The 21,985-nt window shown below is 39.6% G+C and overlaps 1 protein-coding gene across 3 annotated transcripts in view; it reads right to left on the bottom strand.

Annotated features, from left to right (window-relative positions):
* PHKB (phosphorylase kinase regulatory subunit beta) overlaps positions 1–21,985 on the bottom strand; it is a 154,442-nt gene that overhangs the window by 33,484 nt on the left and 98,973 nt on the right. For all 3 annotated transcript variants that reach the window (XM_072117169.1, XM_072117167.1, XM_072117168.1), the window contains 7 exons: positions 18,881–18,958; positions 16,303–16,461; positions 13,513–13,607; positions 5,336–5,391; positions 3,848–3,941; positions 1,372–1,455; positions 257–361 (listed from right to left, as the gene is read on the bottom strand). In XM_072117169.1, coding sequence (XP_071973270.1) covers positions 257–361; positions 1,372–1,455; positions 3,848–3,941; positions 5,336–5,391; positions 13,513–13,607; positions 16,303–16,461; positions 18,881–18,958 — 671 coding nt within the window. The remainder of the gene's footprint in view (positions 1–256; positions 362–1,371; positions 1,456–3,847; positions 3,942–5,335; positions 5,392–13,512; positions 13,608–16,302; positions 16,462–18,880; positions 18,959–21,985) is intronic.

Below are 21,985 nucleotides of genomic sequence, written 5' to 3' on the forward strand. Positions count from 1 at the left end.
TCCCATTATATACAGGGATCAGCAGACCCAGTGCTCCCGTACCCTCAGTTTATAGATAGCCCCAGCTCATGCCTCTTCCATATATAGATGGCCCCAGCTCATGCCCCTTCCACATATAGATAGGACAGTAAAAAAAAAAAAGATGTTCTCTATGACCCAGGTGCCGTCACCTAAGCAGCATTGGAACCTGGAACACACAAAGGGCGCAAGCAGCGAACACATCACTGCCTTGACTCCCCATCCATGTGGGATTTACCTGAATGTCATCAATAAGTAGCATGACATCTTGGGACATGTAGAAGTCGCTCAGGTCAAACACAATGGGATAACAGACAACAGTCTTCCCAAGTATACGATAAATCTGCAGTGGAAACAAAAATGGAATGTATACAAAGACAGGTTATTTAAAGGGATATTCCCATTTCAGCAAATTAATGTTAATGTTTTTACGATAAAAAGTTTTACAATTTCCCAATATACTTTCTGTATCAATGCCTCAAAGCTTTCTAGATCTCTACTTGTTGGCACTCTACAGAACGTTCCTATGTTTATTTCCAGTGGACAGAAATCTGAACATGATCACACAGGTGCACGGCTTGTTATATTACACGGCTCTGATTACTCTATACAATACCTGATGAGCAGAGCACTGATGTGACTATGGTCAGATTTCTGTCCACTGGAAGTAAACATAGAATCTTTCTATAGAATACCAGCAAGCAGAGATCTAGAAAACAGTGAGGTATCAATACAGAAAGTATAATGGTAAATCGTATAACTTTTTTATAATACAAACAATAACATTAATTTGCTGAAATGGGAACACACCCTTTACAAAATTTTGGATTTTGCAATCAAGATCAGAGATGCCAAACCAAGTAGAAAGCATTACCAGTGATTTAAAACAGCCCAAAAGATAACATGACAGTTGGGAGCACCATAATAATCCAGCAAGGCATTCTAATAATAATGATGATAATAATGATAAGATTATATAAGACTATAATAAAGGGAACAACTAGACTAGCCCAATAAGGTAAAAGGTATGTTTCTCAATAAACTTGAATGATATAAAAAAAAATGAAAGATCCAATATAAGATGGAGCAACACATCAAGTCAGATCTACTAGATCTATACAGAGACATTCCAACATCGGAATTTCCCCTGGGGCAACTATTATTTTTGGATGAATTTGTCAAAATTCGGCTATATTATCAATGGATACCTCTTTACATAGGAAGTGTCAGTTTTTTGGGTTTGGACCTGATCATCCCAAGTAATATATTGCATGTGATTGTGTGCAATGTACAGTGCAGAAGTGATAGCATTCAGCTTGAACATTGACATGACGAGGAATTTCACACTCTGACCTTTGATGTCCCAAGGCACCCGATGGGTCTATCCGGTCTTCCTGATAAGCCCAGTTTCTCATGAACCCCCAGGTGAAGATAGGCCTTTAAAAAAAGCACAAGAAATGAGACATTAGTAAAAATATTGGTAACACCATTGCTGAAGTGTTGGAAGAGGACCAGAGGATATCAGTCACACATATGGATGTAAATATCCATTTGCTGGAGATAAGTGACAAAGTAGTGACCACAGGGGCAAGATAGGTTTCTGTACCTTGCAAAGCAATAAAGCCACTGATATTATGTAAACCACTTGTATTAAACCTGGGGGTGAAAATACAACTCCCAGTATGCTCGTAGCATCACCATGGCTGGAAACTGACAGATTGCCAACTACTGAAAGAAATTACAGGAAAGAGTGCCATACTTAGGAGTGCAGCTTAATGAAATCATAAGATAAAAGTTTCTTAGAGCACACATTAATCTCGTCCAGCTGGACACATTGTAATCATGGAATTTCTGAAATATAAACGTCTGTAAACTGCATATTAAAAGCTAATCCATAACAGGCCGATTATCCCATAACACAAGAGCCAGATGAAGGAAGACTTTCCCTAGAAAACATGGCATCAGGAAAAGAATCCAGTGAGCCCATGCACAGCACAGAGCAGAGTCTAAATAAAATAAGCATTATGGGAAGAAGTATTAATCACTAAATAATACATTTTGTATCCAACAACAATTCTGGGTCACATTCAAAGGGTGAAAACTTTTTGAATGTGGTAATCTTTATTACATATGGTGTCCATGGGGCCATAAATTTCTGAACTGCGTAGGGACTGTGCAATTTTGCCATAAAGAAAAAGTCATGACCACTTGTATATCTAAGCCTCATTGTGCTGCTGGCGACGTGTGGCGGGAAGGAATTCTCATTCACAGGTCCTGAGCTCTTTATTTGCAGCAGATTAAAAGCAGAGAACGGCAATTGGTAAAGCAGACGCCATTAAGCGTTCTTCTCCTGAAGACAAATGCTTCATGGTGATTAATGGCCGCTGCTTGGAATACAACAATAAAGGGACATTAATCTTAAAAGAAACAGAATTGCAAATAAGTGTAATATCATTTCCAGTGAGAATGAAAGCATAGAGGTGGAGGAGAGAGGGGCAGTGCGGAATACTCAGAAGTAAGAAGTGTTCTAGGTCAACTGTATGTCCACTATATTTTACACGTTTCCATGCTGAAATCCTCACATCCAAATACTGGGAGCAGAATCTCTGCAAATATTCCAAAAGGTATTCTCCCTATTAAGTACAGCAGAAGGAGGGGCAGCTGACGCCTATCCGCTCAATAAAATTCAACAATTTCCACAGGGGTATAGCATTTATATACTACAAATCAAATCAATGAATATACTGCCCCACAAAATTTAACACAAAAGAAATGGTCAAGAGGCAGGAGTAAGAAGTTAAAAAAAGTAGTACTCCGATCAGGAAAGAGCCACTAACTTTCCCTAGACTGCACCTAATAACTGACCACGGTCCATGAAGGCATCCTTACAACTATCTGCAGAAGGAAACAGAGGCCAAGCATATACTTAATGAATAATGAATGAATAAAGGTTTGCACCAAATTCTGCAGTGTGCTACCTTTTACACATTTGCTGCCAACAAATCGGAAACCCTGACATTGTCGCACCAAAACTTGGCACCAGCTCTAGGAGCACCCAGAGGACACAGCAATCCCATATTATCCCTGACCCAGCACAATATAAAGGATATTATACTAGATGTACTCAAATGATGTGCTTTACTCATTTCCCAAATATGGATATGCTGTTAAACAATCTGAGAAAGCTGTGGTGGTTGGATTTTGGAAAGGTATTTATTTGCTATGATGCGCTTTTGCCTCAGGACTCAAGTTTTCCTCTGGTGTACATCTGAGGAAGGTTCAAATCCCAAAGCGGAATGCTACTTGGCAAATACTTTTTTTTTAAATGGAAACAGCGCCTGTTGTTGTTGGTCCATATACTTGTGCACTTTAGAATTGTTCTTTCTCCATGGAAGGGAGCCTCATCATACAGACAATTTTCCTGGCACAGGCAGATAAGGAGAGAGGCCAAGCCTTGGAACTGGCACCAGGCTGAGCTGTGACTGGCACCACTTGCATTAATGATTTTAGGCAGCCTGCTCTGTGGAGTAATCAAGGATAAACACTGATACTTCCGCTCATCCCTGGCAAAGGTGCCCACATTATCCTGGTTCTCCCTCAACAGGTTAATTCACCGTACACCTACAAAGAATGATTAAATATCTCCTCCATTTAGTGCCTCCTGGAAGAAGCAAATTATGCCTCTGTGATATAACAATCGCTTGCCTTGTAATTACATTAAGACTTAAAGATGTCAACATAATGAGTCTGATTGGAAGCAAGAGCCTCGGGAGAGCCTGGGAAAGCACAAGGGTCAGAGATACAATGTAACAGCTGCTAAGTAACTCACCTTAACCAGCTCTTGTTGAGGCCAAATCTGAATGGGCTCCACTTGTTGTGGGGTCTGAGTCTGAATACCGTAAGTGTTCAAAAACACCTGTAAGCTGAAAGCAGCAGAACAATCTTTTCAATAAGGATAAAAGGAGAGGGCAGAAATAACTTGTCTATACCAGTTTTATAGTAGTTACATTCTTGTACACAGGATATTTTGATAAACTAGTAAAATTCTTGAACATAGACATTAATATGCTCAATATATTCTCGTAAGGTAGATAGTATTGTAGTTATTCCTATAAACATAGGGGCAGTGTTATTTTCTTGTGAAGAGTAGCAGAGTTATAGTAAATTCATATAGAAGCCAGCGCTATACAGACAGTCCCCTGACTGTCCCCCTAAGAGAGGTTCTGTAGTTTTGTTCTCAAGTTGAATTTGTATGTAAGTGAGAACTGTATATTTTATCATTGTAACCCCAGGCAAAGTTTTTTTTTTCTGTGATAATTGTATTTTAAAAATGTTGGGTTGTCATAAGAACCAGGAATAACAATAAAGCTCAATTGCGGACACCTGTGATAACTGTTGTACATTGGGTTGTTTTACAGCAGTTATTGTATGTATCACTGTATACGGTCCAATGGGTAACGGAAGCCACTGTATGTATCTGTCATTAGACTCAGATAACAGCCTTAGGCCGGCGCCACACGTGGCGCTTTTGTCTGCGCTTGCAAACGCAAACAAAGGTGTTAATTTAACGCGAAACACCGGCGGCTCGTTCCCGAGGCCCGCCCCGGTGGGTGCGACTTTGTCTGCGTTTGCAAGCACAGACAAAAGCGCCACGTGTGGCGCCGGCCTTAGGGTGAAGACACACGTGGCGTTTTTAGGCCGGATTTAGTTAGTGCGTTTTCACATCGTTAAAAGCGCATGCGTAAAAAACGCATCCGTTTTAAAAAAAACGCATGCGTTTTTAAAAAAAACGCATGCGTTTTTAAAAAAAACGCATGCGTTTTTAAAAAAAACGCATGCGTTTTTAAAAAAACGGATGCGTTTTTTAACGATGTGAAAACGCACTAACTAAAAACGGCCCAAAAACGGCCTAAAAACGCCACATGTGTCTTCACCTTTAGGGTGCTGGTTCTGGTCCAGAACTAATAGGAGCTGGACACAGAAAGACTGTAGTGATTACAGAGACTATGGTAATTATGTGAATAGTTTTATTAGCATGGAGTATATTTCATAGGGGTGTGGATTTAGCGGTGTTGGTAAAATGATGTAAAACCTGTTACTGAAATCTTTATCGGGCATGAAACATCACAGATCAGGATCATAGTGGTGACTTCAGAGAAGATTTTTTAACGTGTTTCTTAGCAACAGGAAGATAAAAATCCTTGCAGACAAGATTGCTTTCATTGAGGTGTGAACTGCAAACAGTCAGATATAGATATAATATTTATGGAAGATACTATAGCTGAAATGTGAGCATATAAATTATGGGTAGTCTTACCGCTGGCTCTCTGCTATTAGGGCCACATGGATCACTGTGTCATTTTCCAGAGGCCCCTGAAAAAGAAATGGACACGAGTGGATGAAGTAATAAGTAATGATAAATGAGCGGAAGTTTTTAACTATTAACATTACTGGAGCAAGACGGCAGGTACCTGAAAACCAACAAAAAGTGGCTAAATACCCAGGACAACTCAGACTCACAGACTGATATGGTACTTATCAGTGCATAAATATTCACATTCAAATACATTTCCTTTGCCATGTGCCAATAGATTGAGGTGTTGGGATTCGCCATCTGGCTAGAACTTGTGGCTAAAATAAGAACACCACTGAAGGAGACTGTAACGTGAGTCAGAAGCACAACACAGTCACAGGTCACAGACCTAATAAGGTGATGGTATCCTTAAAGGGGTATTCCCATTTCAACAAACTAATGTTATTTTTTGTATTGTGTACAATTATACAATTTTCCAATCTACTTTCTGCATCAATTCCTCACAGTTTTCTGAATCTCTGCTTGCTGTCATTCTATAGGAAGCTTCTATGTTCACTTCCAGAGGACAGAAATCTGACCATGGTCACACAGGTGCACGGCTCATTAGTGTCACCGAAAGTAATCACAGCTGTGTGATATAACGAGCGGTGCACCTGTGTGACCATTCAGATTTCTATCCGCACAAAGTAAACATAGAAGCTTTCTACAGAATGACAGAAAGAAGAGATCTAGAAAATCTTGAGTAACTGATACAGAATATATATCCGGAAATTGAATAATAAAAAGATATACAAACAATATCATTTATTTGCTGAAATGGGAACACCCTTTTAAAACAATCCCACCTCTACCAAGCATACGGATTTGATCCCAACCTCATTGCATTTTCTAATTGCCGAAGCCTGTCACTCCAAGTTCAATCTGTTCCCTTCCTCTTCATCATCCTTTAAAGAAAAAAATAAAAATAAAAAGGCTGCAGGGAGGAGTCTGGCCTGAACGCATGTGATCGGGAACATGGTTTGCCTTTGAATTGTGCTTCAAAACACCATTCAGACGTAGCGTCTTAACATGGCCTTATTAAGGTGAGTGGGCTCAGTATATGTACCTTGTTGTATTACTGCATAATATTTCAGGGCTATTCCACTACTTGATTTTCCTTCACTACAAAATGGCTGTTTGCAACACATCCTCTTAACAAGTAATTTTCCGCCTTCCCGCCAGCAGTATGTTCATATTAGATTCAGTCCTAACACTGAAGAGTGATCGCTTCTATTAATAATGTATGAACCATGCAACTAATGTCTTCATCATAAGGAAAAGATGTACAGCAGCAGCGTTAGAGGTAAGATGGCTGGCGAGAGGCTTTCCAGGCGGCAGTCTCAGCATCCTTAATTAAATAAAGCGTGCACGCTGGCTCAGACTATTTCACTGCTAATGCATTTCTTTACACCATGACCAAGAACCATTAATCTCCTGGACAGCACTGGGGCTCCGGGGGGCCGAGCAGCTGCCTCCTGAGGGGGCAATGTATGTGTGCGTGCATGAAGGATTCATTGTAGCAGTTCAGTTTCTGCAACAAAAACAGAAAATGTATTTATGGTTTATTAGCAAGTAATATGCCACTGTAAAATAACCTGCCAAGAGGAGGGAGAGCACTACAGGGGAAGAAGGCAAAGGAGCCTGAGGGGGTGATTAACAGGGAACAAACGCTTCAAGCTGTCCATTTACTGTGTGGCTAACTGTATGCTACTGCTCTCTGTTATCAGGGCATAGGAAAAGGCTGACTACAAGACATCCCAGTCATTTAAGGAAGGAGAAGAGTCTGACTGATGGTTTCAAATAGAATAAAAGTGCCTCTCAAAACCACTACTTTACCTACCACACGTCACTCTGGAAATTTAGCATTTAGATGTACAATGGTCGAACATAAAGAATGCAAGAATCTAATGTGTAGGCAGAATTACCAACTCTCACCTGACATATGATGCCGGAGGAAGAAAAGTTATTTCAGGAAAAATGTGTGCTTAAACCCCTTCACGACTCACAAACAGTTACATGCATATTTCACATACATACACATGCCCCGTGCAAATAACACAAATATAAACATCAAGATATTGTCAAACTTTAAGTCTTTCCCAGGAAAGGAAGTATCTCATACACCTTCAGTGGATTCTGGATTCTAGGATCCATAACTTTGGATCCCTGTAACCAATAATCGCATAATCTCAGGGTTTTTTTTTTTTTTACCTCCGAAAGAGGACAATCTCCTCTTTAATATGAATCTAAAATTGTTTTTTTTGTTTCTTAGTGACAGGGAACTGGAGATATTCACGTTTTAAAGTGACAATTTCGGGTGCAATTTTTATATCTAAAAATCACTCCTGACGGTACTTTAAGTTATTTTCTCCGGTTCCCTTGCACCTAGAGACACAATTCTAGATTCATATGAAAGAGACCCAATATTCCAGGGATCCAAACTTACCTCTGCAGTGTGTCCCCTTAAACAGCTGCAGGCTGCTCTCTGGTTGTCTATTTGCATGATGGATTTTTTACGTAAATTGAGTGAAGATGAACATTCAATCCTCTTCACCTAATGTGGCTACATGTTAACAATGTAACTTAGAAAGGGTTAAAAGCTCAAACCATAACCCATTGAAGGTATCCACTGTTAAAGTTATAATTAAAAAAAAAATTTGGTAATATTTTGGTAAATATTTATACAATTTGTCAAGGGAAAAATGACAAAAAGCTTAAACATTTGTCTTCTAACTTCATTAAAACAAATCTTAGTAATGCAAGTCTCACATGTCATGAAAAATAAGTCAAAATTATTATACTATGTAAAGCAATTCCAAAAAGATCATCACTTAAATAAGAGCAAAATAGAACTGCAAAGATTGACTAGGATATTCAGGTACCAATGAACCTAGTCACGAAGGAGTTAAGCACTTAAATGGAGTTCATGGAGTTAAATGGAGAATTGTCAGTTGCTTGAAAAATAAAATATAAAGCTTTCAAACAAATAAAATACAGTATACAAAATATATTTATAGTGTGGAATATTGCCAGGTGAAACTGATTTCATTCAGCATTACCCCTTTTTTGAGAAATCAGATGAAGGAAGGAACACATAATCTGGATCAAAGTGTGTGCACCCTAGTATTTAGAGAAGTTAAACCACTTCCTGTGGTGTCTGGCAGTGATTTGTCCCCTTTCCCAATTTAAAACACATTCATATGGAATAGAATTGGGTGTAGAGGCTTGCTTGCTGCTTTCTTTGGGGCCTGGGGTTCTGCTCCTCTCTTATTCAATTACTTTTTTCATTTCGGGGTTCTGTGCCTTCCTGATTCCATTACTTCTGCCAATCTTAGGTACTGGGTCACTGACACCTCTTATTGAATTATTTCTTTCAGTACTGGGTCAGTGTCACTATCAATGAAAGGAAGATTCTTTGGTTCAGACTTCAGCATAAGACTTTGCCACAAGCTCTGAAAATAATAGAGAAACGCATTTGCAGCTCTAGTTTGAGCCTGTGTATTTGCAGTGGAATTTCATGGACGGCTGCACCTGATGAAGTGTTTCATCAGACGGCGCACTATCATTTCCCAGTCCACTTATTCTACAAGACTCTGTGGCTGGCAGATTGTGGTGTCACTTCAGTTTCTCTGCCATATATACTCCATAAACAAATGGAAAAGAAAACATCAAAAACTATTGGAAAATATAGCAATACATATATGTAAATGCTTATGTTATGAAAAGATTTTATCTTTGTGCTCCTCTTCTTTTTTTTTAACCAACATTTTGTTGGGTAGGATCAGCATGACAATACAACACATCATATGTGCTAGTGACTAATATAAATACAGTGCATCAAGTCTTGCCCAGAATAAAGAATAAAGATCACCAGTTTCCAAAACGACATATGATATTAGTAATTTATTCCTACAAATTAAAAAGCAAAATAATCCATCCAACAAGTGAAAAACATGAAGGCAGCCTCCCTCCCAGCCTATTTCGGACAGTAATGTCCTCTTAATTGAAGGAACATTGTGCTGTATACAAACAGGTAAGTTGAAGCCTCCGAGTAGTTCCATGAATCTGAGCCATGTTAAGGTGGTTGGAAAGAGGAACCAGACAGATAAAATCTGAATCTAGTAAAAAGCACATGGACATTGGGCACATGCACAAAACTAGTCAGAGGCTCGCCTCATCTGTTTATATATAGCATGTTCTTACGTCAGTCTAGTTCTCTGTATCACGAGTAGGAAGGCTGTCTACATATTTTTATTTTGTAGCATGGATTTTTTTCTTTGGCCACTGAAAATCTAAAAGGATTGGTGGCTCCCTGCGCCACAAATAGGATACCTCTACTAGCGCCAATTGCTAGTAGTGGGTGTGCTGGAGCTCTTTACAGGCGTTTCTTGTTCAAGAAGTGTTACAAAACATTAGCCTCCACAGGACACCACTTATTTTCAGATTTTCCTCCATAAAATAGTAAACAAAGACGCAACACATGTCCAATAGCAAGTACCAAGTAGTATAGTTTTTTTTTTTTCTTGAGATCAGTTCACAGCATTAATTGTGTGGAATGCGAACTGAGGGAGGGGGGATAGTGAAGGGGGTAATACGTTAGAGAAGTAGTGAACAACATAACATGTACTTAAGTGATCGGTGCTAACTGCGAGTTAAGCAAATGTAAGTAGGCATATCCAAGCTACATTTCTTGTAGACAAACTCAGTGGTGGATTCAGACCTGCAGTGTTTCAAAGATTTTCTGTATGGTACCACTCTGTATGCCAAATTTTTGTCATAAGTAATGCAATTTCACTAGAGGATGTGTTGCAATACATTATCACCTCTTTTGGAAAAAGGATTTTGTGCCTTTGTTAACAAAGCATTCCATTTCAGTCTCATTAAACATATTTCTATGTGATGATTACGGCAATGATTTTGTTGTGGCATCTATAATATTGACTATATGCTGCAGACCACCATTACCCATGTATGTTTTTACATCCTGATGGCTCTAGGCTTTTTTAAATGTTTGGGATAAAAGGATACAGAATGTCTTGATACATCCCCTGTACAGTCATGGCCATAAGTTTTGAGAATGATACAAATGTTAATTTTTACGAAGTCTACTGCATCAGGTTTTATAATGGCGATTTGCATATACTCCAGAATGTTATAAAGAGTGATCAGCAATTAATTGCAAAGTCAATATTTGCCTAGAAAATGAACTTTTTCCCCCAAAATACATTTTAACTTCATTGCCGGCCTGCCTTAAAAGGAGCAGCTAACATCGTTTCAGTGATTGCTCCATTAACACAGGTGTGGGTGTTGATGAGGACAGAGCTGGAGATCAATCTGTCATGATTAACCGGTTAAGGACCGGGCCCTTTCCCGTTTTTTCATTTCCATTTTTCACTCCCCACCTTCAAAAATCTATAACTTTTTTATTTTTACACGTAAAAAGCTATGTGACGGCTCGTTTTTTGCGTAACAAATTGCACTTCATAGTGATCGCATTGAATATTCCATGCCATGTACTGGGAAGCGGGAAAAAAATTCCAAATGCAGTGAAAATGGTGAAAAAACGCATTTGTGTCGTATTCTTGTGGGCTTGGATATTACGGCTTTCACTTCACGCCACAAATTACGCATCTAATTTATTCTTTGGGTCAGTACGATTACAGGGATACCAAATTTGTATAGGTTTTATAATGTTTTCATACATTTACAAAAATTAAAACCTCATGAACAAAATTTTTTTTTTTTATTTTGCCGTCTGGCAGTATATGGGGACTTTACTCCTCATACATTACAATCTGCTGATAGCACATTGTAATGAATGGGTTAACCCGAAGTAGCCTCGGGTCTTCGTGAGACCCGAAGCTACCATGGCGACGGATCGCCGCTCCCCGATGACGTCACGGGGAGCGGCGATCCTCAGAAAGATGGTGCCGGCACCGATCGCGGGTGTTACCGGTAAGCCTTTGCTGCAATATGCAGCAGAGACTTATCGGTTATGGAGAGGGCTTGGCCCGCGAACCGGTTAAGTAAGAATCACACCACTATAACAGGAGGCTGGTGCTTGGCATCATTGTTTCTCTTCTGTTAACCATGGTTATCTCTGAAGAAACACGTGCAGTCATCATTCCACTGCGCAAAACTGGCCTAACAGGGAAGAGTATCGCAGCTAGAAAGATTGCATCTCAGTCAACAATCTATCGCATCATCAAGGAATTCAAGGAGAGAAGTTCCGTTGTTGCCAAAAAGGCTCCAGGGCGCCCAAGAAGGACCAGCAAGCGCCAGCACCATCTCTCAAAAGTCTTTCAGCTTCAGGATCGGGCTACCAGCAGTGCAGAGCTTGCTCAGGAATGGCAGCAGGCAGGTGTGAGTGCATCTGCACGCACTGTGAGGCGGAGACTCTTGGATCAAAGCCTGGTGTCAAAAAGGGCAGCAAAGAAGCCTCTTCTCTTCAGAAAAACATCAGAGACAGACTGATATTCTGCAAAAGGTACAGGGAGTGGACTGCTGAGGACTGGGGTAAAGTCATTTTCTCTGATGAATCCCCTTTATGATTGTTTGGAACATCTGGAAAACAGCTTGTTCGGAGAAGACAAGGTGAACGATACCACCAGTCTTGTCTCATGCCAACTGTAAAGCATCCTGCAACCATTCATGGTGGGGTTGCTTCTCAGCCAAGGGAATCGGCTCTCTCACAGTCTTGCCTAAAAACACATCCATAAATAAGAATGGAACCACAAAGTCCTACAAGAGCAACTTCTCCCAACCATCCAAGAGCAGTTTGGTGATCAACAATGCCTTTTCCAGCAGGATGGAGAATCTTTCCATGAAGTAAAAAGCTGATAACCAAATGGCTCAGGCAACAAAACATATTGGGTCAATGGCCTGGAAACTCCCCAGATCTCAATCCCATTGAGAACTTGTGGTCAATCATCAAGAGACAGGTGGACAAACAAAAACCAACAAATTGTGACAAAATGCAAGCATTGATTGAGCAAAAATTGACTGCTATCAGTCAGGATTTGGAGAATTGCAGAGGTCCTGAAGAAGAAGGGTCAACACTGCTATTATTGACTTGCTGCATTAACTCATTCTAACTGTCAATAAAAGCTTTTTTTTTACCCATAATATGATTGCCCTTGTATTTCTGTATGCGATAAAAACATCTGACAAACACACATAAAAACCAGAGGGCAACAGACTTATCATTTATACCCCATTCTGTGCTACAGTGTAGCAGGAGGTTATCATCCACAGGAACCACTGACTCATTTCAATATCATCCAGGAGAGTAACTCACTTTCGTAAATAAGGTAGGACCTTCAGTTGGGGGCTAGATGTGCCTGACAGGTTCCATTTAAATTCCTGCACTGCCTGGTCTCCAGTGATCATTTCTGAGTTTGTAGCAAATGAAGAGATATGGGCAAATACAATATCAAGGTATATTTTATATCCAAACATTTTAAAAATCCACAGCCATCAGGATCTAATAAGATACATGGTAGTGGTGATCTGAATTATATAGTCAATATCATAGATGCCACAATGAAGTTTACATAATGATCTACAGCATTTTCACACAACAGCTGAAAAACTAGCTAAAAAATTAGTTCCACTCGCCATGTATGACATTAAGGGGTGCTTCAGGCAGAGATATTTGGCTTTTCAATACCTATAAAGTCACAATAAGCTGGCTCTGCAATATAATACCCAGATATGACAAGCTACTTTATTTGGAGAAAAGTTGATAAACTGACAATAGATTCATGACAACAAGAAAGTATAAGCTTTAATGCCATGGTTAACACAACTGTGTTGTGGCAAATTCTTTTTTCAAGATCTCACTTGATAAGGACTCTACTGTAGCGTCAGAGGCTGCAAACTGGTACACAAGTTCTTCTCTCAGTTGTAATAGATACAACTGCTCTTGTATTATAGTGAAATACAGTGCAAGAAGTCCTTGCCTTGCCACGTAGAACAGATGTGATGGCACTATGTTGGTGCTGCTGTTTGACCAGCATACAGGGACTTTATGTGCAAGGACTACTCTTAACTACCAAAATGTGCTCCGTGCGTGTGATCTGGCAAGAACATAGGTCAACATTAGGGGTCCTTACAAAAAGTAAGCAATTAGGAAATCCCACCTGGTTGGAGTATCTCATGCTTATGTTTCTCTGGTCACTTCGATGGACGTAACGATGCACTGGATCAATGTCCTTAGGGCTTACTAATTCTTCCACTACAAAGGGGAAGAAACAAAAAGTTATCAAGTCCTATTGATAGGGGCGGCATATCTGCTTCTTAATGTACTACTACTACTACTACTACTACTACTACTACTACTACACCCCCTTGTCTCACTAGACAGATTAGTGATCAATACATGTCTATATTACAGTAAACACTAATGTGGACAATCATTTTAAGCAATACAACATTTTAACAGTGCCGCACCTAACAAATCACTAGATCTCAGTGGTACAGCCTAAGGGCTTATTCAAACTTCCATGGTTGGTCAGAGAATCACAGATGGTCCATGACACGGGGGACTGCATCAACAGGACACTGCATGGGTCACGATTCAGAGATCTACCACAGAAGTGAAAAACTAGAGGTATGAAATGGTGCATGGATAGTATGGATGCTACATGGTGGGAGGCTCTAAATCTTCTTTCATGCCATGCCTCATGTTACTGTGGGAGGGGTAAGTAAAATTATTATATAAAGGAGCAACAGAGTGAGAACCCAGTGTCTGGGCACCCCCAAATAATTCCAGTTTATAGAAACAATGAAAAATGGTTAGCAGCTAAATCTCATGTTCTGCTAGAAAGCAGGTCAATTTAAGGGGAGACATAAATCTTGGCAGTTTTAAGCAGAAGTAGAGTTGACACTTGAGTTCCGTAAAACGATGAACTGTTTGCTAAACAACTCCCCCGGTTAAGGAGACCTGAGATGTGAGCACCATGAGAGATGTTTAGGCTGACAGGATGACTGAGCGAGAAACATTACTAAGCGTGCGGCCAGAGATCAGCCCTGCTGTTATACCAGCTATGACACTATGGGCCTGAGCAATGAAACTGGTTAACATGTAGAAATCGCACTTCAGAAACCGGCAACTCGTTATGCCATTAGTCACTGTCAACAGTTCAGTTAATCTTAGAACGTGAAACACTCTTCTGATATGTACAGTTGTCAGTCTTCTACACAGGGGACAATAAGCTGCATTACGTCACTCTGCTCTGTTAATATGCCAGTCTTTATTGTGGATCTTCGATCCTATTCACAAACCAGGGAGCTCAGACTGAGCAGATGACTTGCCCTATCATGTTTAAAGACATTATGCATTTTGTGAGAGCACTAACCTACATATGTCGACATGTGGTCTATGCTGTTTTTTCCCTAATAATCCATCTTTCAATATCACACTGTTTTGTATGATTCAGAATGGTGCTGTTTCTACAGCAAAGCATGAGCATCCTTTAATAAATGGGTTATGCCTATGAAAATAATAACATGGAATGGCTTAAATGTGAAAACAATTATTGGGCTTAGTTGTCAGTGGGAAAACAAGTTTTTATGAGAAATATTACTTCCCATAAATGAAAACAAATATGTTTAAACTTGATTCAGACAAAAGGTCATTGTGTTATGATACACTTTAGATAGGAGCATCTCATGATCTACTAACAGTTTCCCTTAAAGAGGTTTTCCCACGAAGACAAGATTGTTAAATATACTAAGGATAACAAAAGAACACATTCTCTCATTCACTGTTATTAATAAAAAAAGCATATCACAGATATAATTCTAACCTGTCTCTATCAGTCCTAGTGCACACAATTTTAGTTGCCCCAGGATCTGACAATAAATCTTCTGACTATGGTCAGGCAGGGCAGATTATTCTCATAAGTAGCTTCTCTTGTCTGCACAATGCAGTGTGCCGTCTGAATCCTGCCCCTCCACCTCCATTACAAGAGGAGCTCACACGCAGCCACTTCCTGCCAGCAAGTAGCCTGCAGAGACTTACTCTAAAAGCTACAGACAAGATAAGCTACAGACAAGAGGGAGGCACTGTGTGTAATAACTGAGATGTAGCAATGCTGACAGTGCTTCATTGTGTGTTTTATCCATCTCATGGGTCTCATCATCTCTGATGTGTCTAATCTCTCTTTTTTTCTATGTGTCATATACAAGTATAATGTTCAGAAGCTAAAGAAAAGTGTAGACAAACCCTGAACAATCTAAGCTCTGAGGTCAGCACAGGGGCATCTTCAGGGATCCTGAAGTTTATGCTTAGAGAGTCCTCACCCAAACTCTGGAATTTTACAATGACTATCACTGAGTGATAGGAGCTAAAGCTGCAATAAAACTGTAGAGTAGGGGGGTTAAAAATTAGCTTTATTTAGGTTAAGTGGGCAGAAACTAACCTCTTCCAGTCTTTGCTCTAAGGTTGAATCAATTATAAGCTATCCTCCCAAGCTATCATGCATTATTTTCTCATATAAAATAACTTTCCTTGGAGACTTCTGCACTCAAAGAGCTGCTGACACAAAGAGCTTGCTGAACACAAAGAGCATCACATGATCCCCACTCTGCCCCCTGAAGCCATGCTGTGTATATTGTGTAAATCCACAGATTCTCTGGGGCAGATGGATCAATCTGTCTACACCACAAAACTGACTTCTTGCACTTGAAATGAGGTGCCCCACATTTACTTAAAGTATTTTTTTAGGCAGTTTGAGCTGCTCGGCAGTAACAAAGCCAGCCTGCAGCTGTTCTTTGTGTTGATTCCAATGCCATTAATCAGCTGATCCTATAGATAACCTAAAGAATAGGTTTTATAGAATCGATAGCTTGGAAATCCCCATAACAATAACTGGGCATTTGTGGGTAAATAGTTTTTTGTTAACTTAGTAATCGACTGAGCTGCTTACCCAGAAGTTTCGAAATGATGTACAGCGCTTGTCCCCAGAGGAAGAGCTTGCCATCACGTCCACAGTTACTGGGAAACCTCTTCTGGCTGTTGGGGTTCAACTTTTCAGCTTCAACAAAGTCAGCAGGGACGTGGTAATATTCCGGAATGATGGGGCACCCTGCAGTTGGAACATATAGTTACTGACTAGCATCTATGGGTATTTAGTTATACCTGGATACAAGGTGATATCACCCAGAATAGCAAGGGTCTCAAACCTGTAGTTCTCCAGCAATGAATGAATTTACAAATTAGAGCATGCTGGAAAGCTAAAACTGGAAACCTCCTCTATAAAAGTATTTCTTTGTGTAAATTGAGATCACCTTACTGCATTATCACAATGGAATAAATGCTGCTGTTCTGTAGGTGCTGAAGGTTAAGGGCCAGTTGTAGTTTTGACCTCACATTACCACTGCATTCACAGTGCCGTTAAGGTTTTACTGTTGTCTTCATGCCAATGAGAATATAATTTCTTGGCCTTATTTCAATCTGAAAATACGGGCTGGGCAGCATATCCACAATCCCAAGACATATGCATGAGCAAAAATTGCATTACGGTACATATTATAATCAGCCAAAGAGAAGATACACAAGTGTCCAATATGTATCTTTCTTAATCTTTTGATGAAGGGTTAAAGTGTTACAAAACCTTAACTGTGATAAACGAGGGTTAATATACAGTCTTATATCATACACTCTAATGTCTGGTTAAAATAGATCATTATTTCATGTATAGTGACAGGTAAAGGGTTAATACTGAGCATTACATCATTTATAATTGATTATAAGAGTATTTGTTACATATTATGCATGTATTGGCAAGCTGGCAAATACAGCAGCCCTATAGTATATGGGATTTATACCAACACCATACGTATTCTGGAAAAAGAATCCACAACGTACACCTTTCTGTTACAGCACTTTCCTGGTGCAGATTTTTGATCCGCAGGAAATAAGTGACCTGTTAATAATTGCTGCGGATCTCGGTGTGGAAATCAATCTTTGGAATGCAAAATTGTGGGTGCTCTGGACTATTAGGCGATGAGATATTGTCAGGACCTGATGTAACATGGAATTTATTCCCATTGCTGTACTGGCTGGACAGCCCCTTTCTTATCATTGAAAAAATCAATTTATTGAAACACATTGCAGGGCATTTTCTAAGGATTGTATGGTATCTATTGGATGGGATTTTATTTCTATGTAAACAAAATGGTTTCCCTTTTTATAAAATACTGGTTAGCAAGGAAGGAGAGGGCCAGAGTAGAAAGCCTTAATACATTGCAAAATGGCATTAGCAAAATGAAAGAAAAGGGTCAGGGAAAAAAGAAAAGTACAATGGTTTTGAGAAACCATGAGCGAATGATCCACACCATGAAATGTAGACAACGAGGCGGAATTTACATTAAGTGGGTCCTGATGTTTATAATGGACTATTGTCGGAGACCACGTAACATTCTGGGGTAGATTTATCATAAGTCCGTGCTCTGTGCGCCAGCATATGATGAAACCCTGCCACCACCAAGGCAGTTCCATAGGAGGCTTGGAGCTCCTGATGTATCAGCCGGCCATGCTGTGCTAGTGGATAAAACTACGCAAGGCCCGACCTGCCTTCGTTTTGCATTCAAGCCTGAATGTTCACAGGTCATCTAAGGTGCACACCGGTGGCCACACCCTTCATGCTCACACGGTGCGGAGATGGAATAGTCACAAAAGAAATTGTGATTGTTTCTGTGCTTCTGAGCAAGACAACTGGTGAAGAAGCACTGATAAATCATCCATGTGTTTGGAATACCATAAATGGTGACATACAATGAACAGTCAGTGGCAGTAGAAGAATCCTTATAAAAGTATCAAGTGCTGCCTGATATCCTTGTAATGAATGACTAGTATTCAGTTAATGATGCTCAAAGGTATAGTTTTGGGCTTCAGTGACTGACACTTTGCCAAAGAACCACTTGCCTTCCCACTGGCTATGCATTCTCAATGCAGACAATGTGTGTACTCAAAGAGGTGCCAAGGAGCACCCACCAAATTAATGCCATTCATAGCTGAACACTGAATAGTGCACTGGCTTTTAGTAACTGCCCACACCTTGCTAGGGTAATTTTCTGTGTTTATTGTTGAATTCTACACATTTATACTAAGAAAAGCTACAAAAAGAGATTTGGAGCATTTCCATGACAGATTCTGCAATTTGCACAGAAATAAAAACAGTGGGAAAACATATTTAGGGAATGGGAGGAAAAGCTGTGCCATTTGGCTAGTGAATGTACCAATTATGTAGTCACCTATAAATATAAAGATATATTTATTCTATATTCATTTGGTTCTTCTACATTCAGCTCAAAAGTTCCAAACAGAATTTTGCCACATTTCCCATACTACAACACTCAATAGTTGAAGGTGCGGCTAGATTAGGGCCCATCAGCCATATATGTAGAATATAAAGCTGTCAGTTCCCAAGTCTTCCACATCAATTTTTAAAGTGACCACAGTGGTTTGCGTGTCAAGGTAACATGCATCCATAAATTACCTACCATCAAATGCAACGAAAAGAACTGGATCCAGGAGAGCTTCAAACTCTTTTACTTGTTCCTTGTTTCCTCTAAAGACTCCTAAAATGACAAGAAAAAATGATAGCCACTAAAATTCAGTTACATGTATTAAAATAATTGTTATGGATGTTTATTTCTACTGAAACAAGAAAAAATTATGCATTTGCATAATTGCTTTTGCATATATGAGGTGCAGTTATTAATAGGGTGTCTTTGCAATGTGTTTTGCAGGGTCTATCAATTGCATCTCTTCTCATATAGACCTAAGGCAAAATCCCCTTGTACTGGCATTAAGAGGCATCCATAACCCTAGGCTTCTGCATTACTGCAGTTTTTTCATTCAGTAGACATATAGTTATACCCAGCCCAGTCACTGAGTGTCATCACCCGATCACAGAGAGGAACAGAAGTATTCATCTTTTGGCCATAATCTACATTGTTGACTGCTTCAATGTCAACAGCGAAATGGGATGATAAAAGCCACACAAATCCAAGCAATCCCAAGTGTCACATCAGTGTGGTCTGTGTGCTTAATCACTTGCAAATGGTGTCATTGTCTTGAATGGGCCAGGCAGGATCTACATTGGGTAAGTAACAAGTGGGCCTCTGTGCTGTTCAATGATAGCTACACAAAACAATGATGGAAACTTCAAGGAGAACAGTATGCATCAGCCACTGTTCCAACCTGACAAGTCATCGCTGATTTTACTTTGTGTCTAGTCAATACTGAACTTCCCCATACTTTATGAATATAAAGTATAGTGACAATCCAATCATTTTTGAATAACCTGAGGACCGCCCTTCAAGGAGAATGGGATGCCGACAAAGCAGGCAATTAGTTGACTTGTTAACAGCATGAGAGACGTCGTTGGCAACCTGTAATTTATGAGAATTTCTAGAGACACTGGTTTAGGGAGCATACCAATCGCTGTGCCCTTTTGTTTAAATAAATTGTTTGAAATGAGGAAATTGCTATTGCAAGCTTTCACTTGACTGCACTACATTCACAGTACACAGTAATATCAATGCAGTGTAATCTTTTAACCCCTTAACGCTGAAGCCACTTTTCACCTTCCTGACACGGCCCATTTTTTCAAATCTGCCCTGTGTCACTATAAGTGGTTATAACTTCGGAACGCTTTAACATATCCAAGTGATTTTAAAATTGTTTTCTCGTGACACATTGTACTTCAGGTTATTTGAAAAATTTTGGTGGTATGTTTTGCATTTATTTATGAGAAAATCAGATATTTGGTGAAAATTTGGAAAAATTTTTGATTTTTGAACTTCAAAATGTTCTACTTTTTCCATACATAGTCATAACCGCAAAAAAAATGTAATAACTAACATTCACTAAATGTCTAATTTATGTGGACATGGTTTTTTATGCATACTCTTATTTTTGTAGGATGTTATGGGCCTTTGAACGTTAGGTGCGATTTTTCACATTTTCATAAAAAACGCAAAATCCTGCTATTGAGGGACCTGCTCAGGTTTCAAATCACTTTGAGAGGCCTAAATAAAAGTAAACCCCATAAATTACCCCATTATAGAAACTACGCCCCTCAACGTACGTGAAACAACTTTTATGAAGTTTGTTATCCCTTTAATTGTTTTACAGGGGTTAAAACAAAATCGGATGCAATTTTGAAAGTAAAATTTTTTTGGCTAAATTAATATGTTTTTCAAAAAATGTACAAATTCTCAGTGGATAAAATACCAAAACGCTCCACAAAATTTGATACCCAATCTCTTCCGTGTATAACAATACCCCATATGTGGTAGTAACCTGCTGTATGGGCACACGCCAGGGCATCGAAGGGGAGCTGCGCCATTCAAAGCAGATTATGCATTGTCAATTTTTATTGGCTATACAATCTTTATTTTTTTGGCAATTTGGACATATAAGGGCTTATTTTCTGCGACATGAGATGCACTTTACAAATACTTCATTTTAGTGGGTCATTAGCTTATTGATGAGATTTTATTAACTCTTGAATGTATGGGTGAAAAGAAAATTTTCAATTTTGGTTTACTTTCTTTTCGTATTTTTTGGGGGTCGTACACCGTACACTAAAAATATTATATTATCTTCATTCTATAGGTCACTACGATTACGGTGATACCTCATTTATATAGTTTTTCATTTATTTTTACAATTTTACTGGATAAAAACTAATATAGAGGAAATCTCTTTTGTTTTTGCATCGCCATCTTTTCGGAGACGTAACTTTAATATTTTTTGGTTGACAGAGCTAGTTTAGGGCTTATTTTTTACGTGTTGAGTTGTTTTTTTCAGTGCTACCATTTTTGCGCACATAACTTTTTTTGATCACTTTTTAGAACATTTTTGTGTAGAGATTTTATGAAAAATGTACATTTTTGGCGTGTTTTTCGGGTTTTGTTTTTACGGCATTCACCGAGCGGGTCCAATAATGTTTCTGAGTTATTGTACGGATTGTTACGGACGCGGCGATACCAAATATGTGGTTTTTTTTGGCGATTTTGTGTTTTTTTCACTTTATTGCATGTGTATAGGGAATATTTGTGTTTAGGGGACTCTAACTTTATTTAATTAATTATTTTTATAAAAAAATTATTTTATGTAATGTTTTTAACATTTTTATTAACTTTTACAGGTTAGCTTGAACAAGTGATCCACTGATCACTTGTTCAAGCTATTCTTCACATTACACAGTGTAATACAGATGGATTACACTGTGTAATGTAACACACTGAGTGTGTTACAGCCGGGTCCCTGTAACACAGAGGGAGGATCGCGCAGGGGAGGATCGCGCAGCCCCGGGCACCGGCAGTCCCGGGGCTGTGATCGGAGCAGCGGACCCCCCCGGTAAGCGCCGCGGGGGGGTCCGATTCTTCTGAAATGCCCCTTGCACGCCGTGGTCAGCGCGACCGCGGCGTGTCAGGGGTTAACACCCGCGATCGGAGAAATCTCCGATCGCGGGTGTTAGAGGCAGGTGTCGGCTATAATATATAGCTGACACCTGCAGCTGCTGGCGCCGGCTCCGTTCAGGAGCCGGTGCCAGAAGCATGACGTAATAGTACTGCATTTTGCGGGAACGCACC

The sequence above is a fragment of the Engystomops pustulosus genome, chromosome 7 (assembly GCF_040894005.1).
Source record: "Engystomops pustulosus chromosome 7, aEngPut4.maternal, whole genome shotgun sequence".
Lineage (NCBI taxonomy): Eukaryota > Metazoa > Chordata > Amphibia > Anura > Leptodactylidae > Engystomops > Engystomops pustulosus.